At 50.2% G+C, this 13,459-nt stretch overlaps 1 protein-coding gene across 1 annotated transcript in view; it reads right to left on the bottom strand.

The window, feature by feature from the left end:
• The window catches only part of FBLN5 (fibulin 5), a 76,373-nt gene extending 68,393 nt beyond the window's left edge, over positions 1 to 7,980 (bottom strand). Inside the window, exons 1-3 of the mRNA XM_077780938.1 lie at positions 7,834 to 7,980; positions 6,693 to 6,744; positions 1,873 to 2,127 (exon numbers count right to left, since the gene is read on the bottom strand). Coding sequence (XP_077637064.1) covers positions 1,873 to 2,083 — 211 coding nt within the window. The 5' untranslated portion in view covers positions 2,084 to 2,127; positions 6,693 to 6,744; positions 7,834 to 7,980. The remainder of the gene's footprint in view (positions 1 to 1,872; positions 2,128 to 6,692; positions 6,745 to 7,833) is intronic.
• Positions 7,981 to 13,459: the final 5,479 nt, after the last annotated feature.

The following is a 13,459-nucleotide window of genomic DNA, read 5'->3' as shown; positions in this document are numbered from 1 at the left end:
CTGTGGGAGGGAGGGCGGGCCACTCCGGGGAGCCGTGCCCCAGTTCCCGGCTGCTCCACAAAGAGGCCCCCATAGCCTCCCCCCGCACTGCCCCAGATGTCAGGCAGAGCACCCTATATCCAGCCACCCGAGGCCGCCTCCCGAAATCCTAGAACACCGTGGTGGGTTACTATGCCCCCGTCCTCACTCCAAGTCATGCACTCAGTGCATCGGGCCCCATAGGACATCTTGGAAGAGGGCCACCACCCCTCAACCTCTCCTTCTCTGCATTTCCTTCTGGAATAATTTCTTTTCTACTAGACAAGAGAGTTCATGCGACCAAGTCAGGAAAGTGTAGACTGGTGGTCAGGCCAGCGGACCCCCAGCCTACCTCTGTCATTACTAACTTGTTGGAGGCTGAAGTTAAATTGTTAAAGTCCTTTCCAGGTACAACGGTTCTGCTTGTTTTAAGGAACTGTGTGCCACCTCCTCCACCAAACTGTGCCCATGGCGTGACTGGGACCCGCACTCTGTCTTTGCCCACTCATCTATGTTCAAGGTGACCATCAATGAGCTCTCCCCGCCCTCTCCCCACCCCTCTCTTTCTCCTTCCCTCCCTCTCTCTTTCTCTGACACACAAAGACACACACACACACACACACACACACACACACACATGCACACACAAATCTCCCTTGAGACCAGTAAGAATGGAGAGGCTTGGGTCCAGGTGTATCCAATTTCCCCTTGCAGCTCGGCAGACACTTGTTTGTGTGCTATTTCCATGTATCCAGATGGAAAAGGACACTCCTCCACGAACATACAGAAGACCCTACAAATAACCACAGCTTCCCTGACAGCTCAGTACTTCAGAGCCCTGAGATGGGACCACTAAAACTCTCACTAAGTACGTCAGTGGTCTCCTGAGCCTTTGTGGGTATAGGAAGAAAGTACTAGAACTTCAGTGCACATTTATTGTTATCACATCCTCTAAACTGTTCTATTTTTAACGTATGCTTTCTACTCCTGAAACCATATTAGTATAATCGGAGATATATAGAACTTATAAATACACATATCACAGGGCTCCGGGCTCAAAAAGATCTCATACATGGTGTACACGATCAGAAAAGTCTGGAGCCATCATCATGCTAGACCATCTGCCAAAGCTGGAAGCAGTCACAAAGGTTTTGGTCCAATCATCAAAGCAACCAAGGGAGGATCCCAGGTAACCCTCCACCAAGGTCACACTGGCCAAAAGACACCTAAGAGGGCATTGGTCCAACTACTTGCCACCCTTGGGGCCTCCTGGCATGTGGTGTTGCCCTCCCCCCAGAAGTCTACTCTTGCTTGAGTTCCCATCAGTGAGGCTCATTTTTGCCAAAAGAACACTGGCGCCCACCCAAGGAACCCACTCTCTTTCCAGAACAGTTGGCCATGGCCTTCAAGACTTCTTTTATTTTAAAAGCATACATTCCATTCAAGGGTGAGGGGTGTTTGAAGAGAAAGTGCCGGTGCTTTCTAGATCTTCTCTCTGGGACTCACTGAGTTAGGCCAGATGCACTCACTATTGGACAGAGAAAACATGAGCATGGTCTTTAGACGGATGACAGATAGGCAGACGGTCTTTAGACGGATGACAGATAGGCAGACAGACAGCTAGAAAGACAGATGAAAATAAAGGAGAAACAAACTGGCTTTCTAGAGAACTGTCACGTGACAGCAATCTAAGCTACTCATGGGCAGGAGGGTTCCCAGACACACAGGCCGCTAAGAGTGAAGGAACTTTGCAGAAGGTAAGTCATTGTTTGACGGGTTAGGACTTCACGGTTGCCAGATTAGGACTTCACCGGAGCACAGGGCACAGGGCGTCTGAGACGAGGGGCTACTCACCCACACACTGGTTGCTTTCATCCATCTGGTATCCAAAGCGGCATATGAGAGGCCTTGAAATCGTGGGGTAGTTCGGAGCTGATAGCGGTGGGGCCGCTGCGGGGTACGGACCTGAGTAGGGGTTCGAGTAAGGGTTCGAGTAGGGCCCTCGGTACACTGGGTTTGTTCGGGGGATGCACAAATACCCGCCGTTTTGGTTAACACACATCATGTCTCCTCGGCAGGCCTCAGGGATGGTCCGGCATTCATCAATATCTGGAAGGGTCACAGAAGAGGATGAGACTTAGTGGCTCCCTGGCCACACCGTGCATGGTGCACACTGAAGCAAAGGGCCCCAAAACCCTCTTTACCAGCACCCGCTCCCAAACAGCGAGGGCAGGTACTGGCTCATCACGGCAGGATTTAGCCTAAATGTTGGTTAGACTGAATCAAATTGACCAGAGCCACCCAAACATCAGCCATCAGAGACCACATCACAATCTGGACCACATCCACAAAACCCATACGATCTCCCACATTTGAAACCTAAGAGTAAACAGCATCAGTGAACAGAAATAGAAGGTGACGGTAACAATGACTACATAACCACTAAAATAAAGAGCATTTTATCTGCGAGTGTGCCGTCTAATACATCTCAGGTGCTCCCATGTGCGCACGGGACGCTCAGGGAACACTGGGACGGACCTAATCATTGTTCCCACTTCTACTCCAAAGGACAGCTAGGCAGGGGAGAGAGTCCCCTGCATCAAGAAAGACAAGGCTTGGGGCACCTGGGTGGCTCAGTCAGTTAAGCATCCGACTTCGGTTCAGGTCATGATCTCGCAGTTCGTGGGTTCCAGCCCCGCATCGGGCTCTGTGCTGACAGCTAGCTCAGAGCCTGGAGCCTGTCTTCGGATTCTGTGTCTCCCTCTCCCTCTGACCCTCCCCTGCTCATGCTGTCTCTCTCTCTCTCTCAAAAATAAGTAAAACATTAAAAAATAAAAAAAAAAAAAGAAAGACAAGGCTTGGCTGAGAGCTGGTCACTTGTTAAGAAAGTGGAGACAAGAGGCACCTGGGTGGCTCAGTCGGTTAAGCGTCTGACTTCAGCTCGGGTCATGATCTCGCAATTCATGAGTTCGAGCCCCACGTCAGGCTCTGTGCTCACAGCTCAGAGCCTGGAGCCTGCTTGGGATTCTGTGTCTCCTTCTCTCTCTATATCCCTCTCCCTGTGTATCCCTCCCCTACTGGTCTCTCTCTCTCTCTCAAAAATAAACATTAAAAATTAAAGAAAAAAAAAGTGGAGGCTTACTTGGAGGTCAGCTCCCACTGGGCCAGCAAAGAGGCCCGTTTCCAGCCCAGGTGGGTGGTCCGCCCGGAGCAAGAGGTAGGTTGCCTAGAAAATCAGCCACGCTAGGCTGGCGCAGGGGACCCCTGGCCTCTGGCTCCAGCTCGAGCAGCCCACTACATGAGCCCACACACTGGGCCCTCTCACCAGCCTTGGGGTCATTCCAGGGGGGACCAGAGGCTGGGAGAGAGATGCTTGAGTCCCGACAGCTCACCCCAGGCAGCTCATCCGAGAAATGCATCCCAACTCCCACCTCAGGAAACGGGAATGTTGAGGTTCAGATACCCCATTCTCTGGCTGCAGGCCTGAGACCCTCCGTAAGTCTGGAAGGACAGAAAGAATGGCCGCTGCCCCCCCTCACCCTTGGTTCATCCTTGTCCCCCGGCACCTGGACTCAAAGTATGGGCCCAGATTTTCCAGGGTTTAGTTGCTCACCATTCACCGTTTTTCGGAACCATCCCATCTCCCCTCTGGTTCCCTGAGCTCAGGGAAGACGAATGATCTGGCTTCAATCAAATGCAATTAAAAAGCTAAATACATCCCGGAGGTGGGGACAGGTGGGGCTGCCTTATTATCTTTTTATATGTGCTACGCTCCGCCCACAACAAACTATTCTATACGCAACGTCCTTTCCACCCCTGGTCTTTGCTTATGCTGTTCCCTCACCTGGAATGCAGTTTCTCAGGGTCCCACTCACCCTTCAGTGCCCAATTCAAATGTAGCCTCCAGGAAGGCTTTCTTTCTTGACCCCTAAGACCTCACTCCCTCCCCTACTTCTGCAGGGCCCATTGCTATCACCTTAACTTGGCAATGACTTTATTCCACCATGTACAGTGTTCGCTCCGTCTAGGTCTGCCTCTCCCACTAGATGACATCCTAGGAGAACAGCCCCCAAATGTCAATCCTAATCCTCAGAACCTGTGACTGCATCAGGTCACCTGGCAGAGGAGAATGGGGTAGCTGGTGGAATTAAAGCTGCTAGCCAGCTGAGCTGACCTTGAGACGGAGGGATTAGCTGGGTGAGCGAGCACAGCACAATCACCTCAGTCCTTAAAAGGGGAAGAAGAGGGGGCAAGAAGGGCTGGGGATGTGGAGATGGAGATGTGACAGTGGACAAAGAAGAGATCCCAGAGCCCATGAGGGAGTCAACTCATAGTGGTGACTCTGAAGGTGGGTGGGGGGGACCATGAGGCCGGGACTGAGGAGGCCTCTTGAAACCAGGAAAGTTTCTCTGCCGACGGCCAGTGAGGACACGGGGGCTTCAGTCCCACAACCACCAGAAGCTTAATTCTGTGGGGATGTAAACTGGTGCACCCACAACAGAGAGCAGCCTGGGAGCTCCTCAGAAAGTTTAAAAAAAAAAAAAGGGGGGGTGTCTGGGTGGCTTGGTCACTTAAGTATCCGACTGCAGCTCAGATCATGATCTCACAGTTTGTGGGTTCAAGCCCCGCGTGGGGCTCTGTGCTGACAGCTCAGAGCCTGGAGCCCGCTTTGGATTCTGCCTCTCTCTCTCTCTCCTCCTCTCTCTCTCTTTCTCTCAAAAATAAACATTAAAAATATTTATTAAAAAAATTAAAAATGGGGCACCTGGGTGGCTCAGTCAGTTGGGCATCCGACACTTGATTTCAGCTCAGGTCATGATCTCACAGTTCACGGGATCAAGCCCCACAGTGGGGGATTCTGCTTGCGATATTGTCTCTCTCTCTCTCTGCCCCTCTCCCCCACTCATGCTCTCTCTCCCTCTCAAAAGAAATAAATAAACATTTAAAAAGTTAAAAACAGAACTACTGTATGACCCAACAATCCCAATTCTGGGTATTTATCTGAAGGAAATGAAAACAGAATCTCCAAGAGATGTCCGCACTCCTGTGCTCACTGCAGCGCTACTCACAGCAGCCAAGGCCTGGAAACAACCTAAGTGTCTGTCAGCGATGAATGGAAAAGATGGGTTTATAACAAGACATATAGCTACACACACACACACACACATTTATACACACACTCAATGGACTATTATTCAGCCAAGAGAAAGAGGGAAATAGTACCATTTCCAACAACATGAATGGACCCTGTGAGCGTTCTAAGTGAGATTAAGTCAGACAGAGAAAGACAAACACTGTATGATCTCACTTACACGTGGAACCAAACAGAGCTAACCTCATAAAGAGAGTGAGTGAAACGGTGGTTGGAGAGGGCTGGGGGCTGGAGAAGGCTGGTAAAGGGGACAAATTTGCAGTTATAAGCTGAGTAAGTGCTCACGGCCAGCTCGTACCCAGCATTGTGAGGACAGTGAACAGTACTGTATTGAATACTTGAAAGCTGCTAAGAGAGTAGACCTTAAAGGTTCTCATTTAAAAAAAGAAATGCAATTACGCCATGTGACGGAGGCTTTAGCAAATGCCATGGTGGTAATCATATCGCAGTACAGAGGGTATCAGATCAACAAGTTGTACACCTTAAACTCATACAATGTTAGGTGTCAATCGTATCTCAATTTTTTAAAAAAAGAAAGGAGCTGGGGCACCTGGGTGGCTCAGTCAGTTAAGCATCTGACTGCAGCTCAGGTCTCTATCTCGCGTGGTTTGTGAGTTCAAGCCCCGCATCGGTTTCTGTGCTGACAGCTCAGAGCCTGGAGGTGCTTCAGATTCTGTGTCTCCCTCTCCCTCTGCCCCTCCGCTGCATGCTTCTCTCTCTCTCTCTCTCTCTCTCTCTCAGGTAAATAAATATTTAAAAAATTTTTTAAAAAGGGGTGCCCGGATGGCTCAGTCAGCTAAGCGTCTGACTTCAGCTTAGGTCATGATCTCGCAGTTTGTGAGTCAGAGCCCCACATTGGGCTCTGTGCTGACAGCTCAGAGCCTGGAGCCTGCTTCAGATTCTGTGTCTCCCTCTCTCTCTGCCCCTCCCCCATTCACGCTCTGTCTCTCCCTCTCTCTCAAAAATAAATAAACATTAAAATTTTAAAAAAATTAAAATAAAAAGAAGAAAGAAACCGAATTCTGCCAACAATACACATGAGCAAGGGCATGGATTCTCCCCTTAGAGCTTCCAGAAAGGAACAAAGCTTTGCTGGCCCCCGGAGATTGGCCAGGGTCTCCCAACCCCTGTAGCACTTCTGACCTACAAATAATATGGAGAATGATCTATAGATAACTTTTGAGCTGGAAGATAAATTTCTGTCGTTCAAGCCACTATATTTGTAGCAATCTGTTACAGCAGCCGTAGCAGACGAATACAGAGAGAGAGAACCCCTTGGGGACATGGATCAGTTCTCACTCATCTTCACCCCCTCACAGCCCTCAGCCCAGGGCTGGGCCCACAGAAAGGGAGGTATAAAAAGGCATTATTGACTCCCAGCATTCTCTGGCACTGTTTTCTCCCATAATCCAGGTCAATACAGATTGGATACTATCAAGCAACAGCTGGGTAGGAAATGGCCCTGCAACCAGTCCGTCACTGGACGCCCCCACCCAGCATCCCATCTTCGGCGGCCTCATACCTAAACACTGTCCTGACGAGCGGTCCAGATCGAAACCGTTAGTGCACTGTTGCTGCAGGAAAGGAGAGAGGAGAAAGAGGTTAAGTCATTCTTCTTACTGGTTTTGTGTGTTTTTTTTTAAACTATAAGAATATTAGAAGGACATCACGGAAAGTTCGGGAAACGAAGTAAAGAAAAGAAAGCATCCATAATACCAACACATGTATTCTAATACGTATTTGCCCGCTCTTTGGAGTATTTTCTTCATTTTTACACTTTGCATTCCCCTTGAAACTCCCCCACACTATTGTCTCAAAACCCCCAATTTTAGCAGATCTGGGGACCGTTTCCCGCACTGGTTATGAAGAGCGATGATAAGCACATCTAATCCACCTGGCGAGGAGGCACATTCCGTGTGTATATCTTTCTGGGAATGGATAGGACTGCTTTTAAGCGCAATCATTCTCTTTCTCTGGGTGCTACTTGACCTCTCCTTCTCAAGGCCTACTGGGGGTGCCCTCCTCCTGTGAGGTCCCCTGACCTTACCCTCTAACCTCAAAGCTATACAGTGAGGCAGTCAGTTCTCTAAGAAAAGCAGAATTGGGAATATCTCTCCTCTTCAATCTCAGCATGACAATTACACAAAGATCTAGAAATCTCTGGAAACACAAGAAACACAATTTCTTCTAGAAATAGATCACAACAGTCCCCAAGGGGTGCAGTCTTCACATGCATTTTTATGGACTTCGAAAAGTGTCACAGGGGCGACAGTCAGTAGGCCCCTGGGGAAGATGCTGGAGACTCACATGGTACAGGAACACGGGGAAAAGGAATGTCTCTGTAGACAGGAACCCCATCCCTGGCCTTCCCCGAGCTTTCGGGGTTTGGCTTCTCTGAGCTCTGGGCTGGTCTATGGAGTTTGGCCTGCATTCATAGGAGGGGCCTGGGGCAAAAGAAATGGAGCAAACGAGCCAGGAGGCTGTACCATAAAGCTCGGGAAACCAGGGGACCAAAGTCCAGCCCCGGCTCATGAACTAAGCACCAGTGAGGGTTCAAGTCCGCCGGCCTGCCTGGCTTCCACTTCTCACTCCAGCCACTACTCAGCATCCACCTTTCTATGCCTCCATATCCTCCCCTGTAAATTGGGGGCGATAGTACTTACTTCTGGAAGGTTGTATGACTGAATATGTTGATGTACGCCAACCGCCTAAAGCCCAGGAAACACAGTTCTGGGACCACCCCACTCCCTGGGCCTGAGTGTCATCAGCTGTCACCATGAGACTGGATCAGTGGCCTCCAAGGTCCTCCCAAGAGCTAAGTCTCTGTTGCTCTTCCTAAGATCCGTTCCATCCCTAATAGCATGAATCCATTTCAGAATGCTTCCTATGAAGGGAAAGAATATTCCCCCACCCGCCTGTGGCCCCCCAGCCCTGCTCAGAGGTGAGGCCTTGAGCCAGAGACACAGAAGCTGCAGGGTTTGCATGAAGGATGTGCCTGCGTTCTCCAAGGCTGACACAGTCGTGGCTTAATAGAGCCTGGGCGCTACGAGCCTCTCTCCCCGCCTTCGCTGGAGCCCGACTCTACCTGCCACTCCACACTCCTGCTAGGGCGCTGGGCCCAGAGGTGGGTCCTCTGCCCACTCCTCCAGCCAGGGACGTGTGTCTGTGGAGACACACAGACTCACGTGGGCCACGTGCACTCAGGGCACCACCAGCCCCAAGGACTACAGCACCTTTGACCTTTCAACATGTACCATAAATTGAGACCCAAGGGACACAAATAAGGCAGCAGATCCGATCAGAAGTCTTGGATTGGGAATCAGGACACTGAGGTCCCAGCCCTGCCANGCGTGGTTGGGGTGGGGGGGGGGGGGGGGGGGGGGCGGTTCCAGAGCTCAAAGTGGACTCCAGGTGCCCTGACCACCCCAAACAGAACCACGCCTCCTCTACTGGCTTCCTAAGTTGGGATAATGACATTTTTTTGTTTAATAAAAGGCTTGGCTGCTTCAAAGACAAAAATCTAAAACCCTCCACTGTGGCACAAACAACTTACTGACCAGCCGCTCTGTCTTTACTTCTCACACAAGAGGATCGGTCTGAGTTTTGAATGTCTTTATTGTGAATGGTTACAGAGAGAACAAGCCCCAAAGGATGAAAGGAAAGTGCAAATGGGAAGCATCTCAGTTTCCGTGGAAAAGAGTTATCTCAGGAAAGTCGCCTAATCCCAGAGCACGCGTCACACGGGCCCCGATGGCGAAGAGGAGCTGGGGCACCTGGGCAGCCTGGAGAAGAATGAACACAGAGGCAAAGCTTGGGAGGAGGAGTCTGGAAGCCAAGGGTCAGGCTGGCTCTCCATTCACAAGCCACCAAACCTCTCGGAGCCTGTGAGTTCTGCCCTTCATCACCCATAAGCTTCTATCCAATAAAACCATGGTCACAAATATGCGCCTGGGTGGCTCAGTCGGTTAAGTGTCCGACTTCAGCTCAGGTCATGATCTCACAGTTTGTGAGTTCGAGCCCCGCGGTGGGCTCTCTGCTGTCTGCACAGTGCCTGCTTGGGACTCTCTGTCTCTCTCTCTCTGCCCGCCCCCAAATAAACAAGCATTTTTAAAAAATACAAAATAGATAGCACCTCACGTCCATCAGGACAGCTGTAATCAACAGAGCAGAAAACAACACGTGTTAGCAAGGATGTGAAGAAACTGGAGCCCTTATGCCCGGTGGGTGGGGAGACGCAATGTTGTAGCTGCGGTGGCCGTACCCCAGAAAATAAAAGTGGATTTACCATATGATCCAGCAAGTCCACTCCTGGGGAAACACCCAAAAGAAGTGAAAGTAGGGACCTGAAGAGATATATGTGCACCCAAGTTCACAGCAGATAATTCACAACAGCCAAAAGGTAAAAACAACCTACAAGTCCATGGACAGATGCATGAATAAACAACATGTGGACTGGAATATTACCCAGCCTTTAAAAGTAAGGAAATTCTGACACCTGCTACCATATGAATGAAACTTGAGGACTGGAAATAAGCCAGTCACAAAAGCAGAAATACTATATGATTCCATTTTGATGTAGAATAGTTAAAATCCTAGAGACAGGGGCACCTGGGTGGCTCAGTCGGTTAAGGATCTGACTTCAGCTCAGCTCATGATCTCGCAGTGTGTGGGTTCGAGCCCTGCATTGGGCTCTGTGTTGACAGCTCAGAGCCGGGAGCCTGCTTTGGATTCCGTGTCTCCCTCTCTCTCTGCCCCTTCCCCACTTGCTTGCTCTCTCTCAAAAATAATAAACATTAAAAAACAATTTTTTAAATCATAGAGACAAAGAGCAGAACGGTGGGTGCCAAGGGCCAAGAAGAAGGAATGGGGAGGTAGTGTTTCCTGAGGACAGAGTTTCCATGTTACAAAATGAAAAGCGTTCTAGAGATTGCCTGCACTACATGAAATGTACTTAACACTACTGAACTGAACACTTAAAAAAGGTTACAATGGCTTTTTTTAAAAATTTTTTAATGTTTATTTATTTTTGAGAGAGAGAGAGACAGAATGACACCAGGGGAGTTTATTTTTGAGAGAGAGAGAGACAGAATGACACCAGGGGAGAGGCAGAGAGAGGGAGACACAGAATCCAAAGCAGGCTCCAGGCTCTGAGCTGTCAGCACAGAGCCCGATGTGGAGCTCGAACTCACAAACCACGAGATCATGACCCGAGCCAAAGTCAGACGCTTAACCGACTGAGCCACCCAGACGCCCCCTACAATGGCTTTTAAAACAAAACCCTGCATACATGAAGAGCTTTACTTAGTGCTATTAGTGTTTAGTTCAACAGTGATCTATCTGACCAACTACTATTTGCAAACACAGACCCTTGACTATGACGCAGTCGCTGCCCTGGGGAGCTGGCTGGAGCGCCACCTGACAACTCTATACACTTTGGTCAAGGGAACTGGGAGAAATTCCCAGTGAACGCCATGAGATCCAGGCTCGAAGCAGAGACAGGAAGGTCAGAAAAGGCTTCCTGGAGGAGGTGATCTTGAAGACCTGCTCCTCCCCATATATACCTCCTCTTTATAACCCCTCCCTTGATGAAAAGAATGTTCGATACATTACAAATCTCACTCCATCCATGACACGGGGCCCATTTAAATCAGCAACGCTGGGTACTTGGAGGGCCCCGGAACTGAGGTGACATCCAGAGGGAACGGAACCCTGAGGCACTGCTAGAAGACACAGGCCCGCTTCCTTCCTCTGGTCCCCGATCCAAAGAATAAAGACCCTGAGAGTCCACGCGCTTTCATCTCATGTAAGCGCCTTTGGGAGCCAGGTTCTAGAACGCTGGAAACGGCTTTGACCTTATAAAGTGCAGAGCCAAATCCGAGGGTTTTTTGATATTTGCGACGGCCAGATTTATATCTGGAAGGAATGAAAGAACAATAAATTTATTTTCCAAGCTGTATATTATGAATTTCAATGTTTTCCTGTTTCTTCACATGAAGTTTCCTTTCGCTTGGTTATAAAACCCTGTCTCGTTTATGTTGGAGACAGAACAGCCTGACTGAATGCAGTGGGCTCCAAGAGCCAGTGGAAAAGGCATGCTAACCCCCTACCCCCCGCCTGCCTGTTCCCTTTGGCCGGAGGGCAGCTCTGGGACAGGGCTCCTCTGAGCGGGCCGGCCAGCGGCCCGGCCTCCCGGGGGAGCCTCGGCCAGGTCCTAGGGGCCAAGTCTGTTCCAGGCTGATCGGGAGGGTTTTCCGAAAAAGAAAAAACCCACGCCCTGCTGCTCTCACGGTCTCTCGAATAGTTACACCTTGTCCCAAAGAACTCCAGAAAACTCTAAAAAGAAACGAACTACAGGCATTCTAGGGGAGCCTCTGATGCTCCTAACTGGTCCCTGGAACTTTCAAAATCAGGTGGGTCCACCCATTTTGTGCACCAGCCTAAACTGTAAGGAAAGCCAGAGGGACGAACTGTCTGTCAGAGAAGTGCTGGTCCCCAGGGCAGGATCACTCACACACACACACACACACACACACACACACACACACACACACAGACTTCATCTGTCTAAACCAAGCTACATTTTCAAGAGTTCCGTAGATAAAAGACCATTGCAGATACAATCTAAAGTTCTTCAAGGTTGAAGGCTTACTTGACTGGAATTGCAATTTCCTTAAAGAACAGCAAAACGTTTGCTTACATGTATTTCTGTCTGTAGTCCCCGCTTTTCATTGGCTTGAAACTTCTGGGTCGCATACCCTTTGTGAATCCCACACAGACATAGAGCAAATCCAATTTGGGGATGTCCAGCTAGCCCGGTCGCTTGTCCAACAACAGCCAATGCAGCAAAATAATTGCTGGTAATGGCTAGCGAACTAGTAACTGGCCCCCCAACTTGAGAAACAGATCTATATTCTAAGACGCACACAAATTGGCTGCGCTTTGGAAAAAGAAAGAGGAGTGGAGCTGGGAGTGTTCTGCAGCTCTCTCCGGGACCTGGGCTTCTGAAACCGAATTATAAAACACCCACTCCCAAAAGAAGGCTTCAAGATGGAAATTGCAAAGCCGCAGCTTTTTATAATTAACAATATCATTGCATCACCAGCTAATGCCTTTTCCAACATCCTGACACAGCCTGAATCCCGGCCATAGCCGTTTTCCACCCCTCGGGTTTTTAAGCAAGGTTTCCAGAGCCTGGAGGAAACAGTCCTGAGCGGGGAGGGAACCTACCTTTTTAATCCTGGCATGTCCAAGTTGCGGGAGCAAGAGCGGCAAAGGGAAAAAGAAAAAAGAGCTGGCTGCGCGGGACCTCGGAGCCGGCCCTGAACTTGGCTCCCGCTGGGCCCCGGGCGCGAGCGTGGGGCTGGCCGGTATGTTTATTCCAGGGGGGACGAGCCGGTCGCGGGGAGGACGAGGGGAGAGCCTGGGTGCTCCGAGCCACTGGAGAGCCCACAGAGAAAGCACCTGGTTTTGCTTAGCCCTTTTCAGTAATTCAGCATTAAACCAATTGGAGGAGGAATTTTAAAAATGAACACTTCATTTTCTAAGTATGTTAAACAATGCAAATGGGGCCTCAGTCTGGACACAGCTGGTTCAGATTACAGCGCTCACCAACTGGCTAGACTCCTCACAACAATCTCGGGGCGTCTGCCAGGACCCAGGGCTCGGCTGGGAGGAGAGCCCTGTCCCGCGCCCCGCCGGAGCAGCCGCACTCGGGCTCCCCGCATCTCTACCGGAGGNGCACTTTATGACCTGGGGACACCCCGCTAGAGCCATCCTCCGGGAGAGGGATGACTCGAACTCATGACAAACACAGCGACGGGGGGCGGGGTGGGGGGACCAGAATCTTAGGGTGTCTTGGGAAGCCAGACCCAGGGAAGCAGAGGCTGGGGGCAGCGACAGGAGACTCACGGTTTTCCAGAAGAAGGGGTGGAGGAGCGCGAGGGGGTGGGGAGGAGAGGCGGGTGGAATCTGGCTGATGCTAACTCGAGAGACCTCAGCTTGTGCAACGCCAACCTTCGCGAGGACACTCGCCCCGCCCCGCCCTCACCCCCTGATTCTCCGGGGAGGCATGTTCTGGCTTTAATGAAAGTGTCCAGTGTCCTATGAAATCCACAGATCCGACCGTCCGCCTTCCACGCCCTCAGTGTTGTATCTCAATAAACCTGGGAAAGGTTTTAATTTAAAAAAAAATTCCTCGACTCGAAAATGATTTTAACAAGTGAAATAGAGATTTGAGAAGACAGAGAAGGTCAGGAAAAACAGAATGATGGATACGAACAGAAAGCATCA

This window comes from Crocuta crocuta, unplaced genomic scaffold (assembly GCF_008692635.1).
Source record: "Crocuta crocuta isolate KB4526 unplaced genomic scaffold, BGI_CrCroc_1.0 scaffold299, whole genome shotgun sequence".
Classification (NCBI taxonomy): domain Eukaryota; kingdom Metazoa; phylum Chordata; class Mammalia; order Carnivora; family Hyaenidae; genus Crocuta; species Crocuta crocuta.
This window is presented reverse-complemented; position numbering and strand designations above follow the sequence as displayed.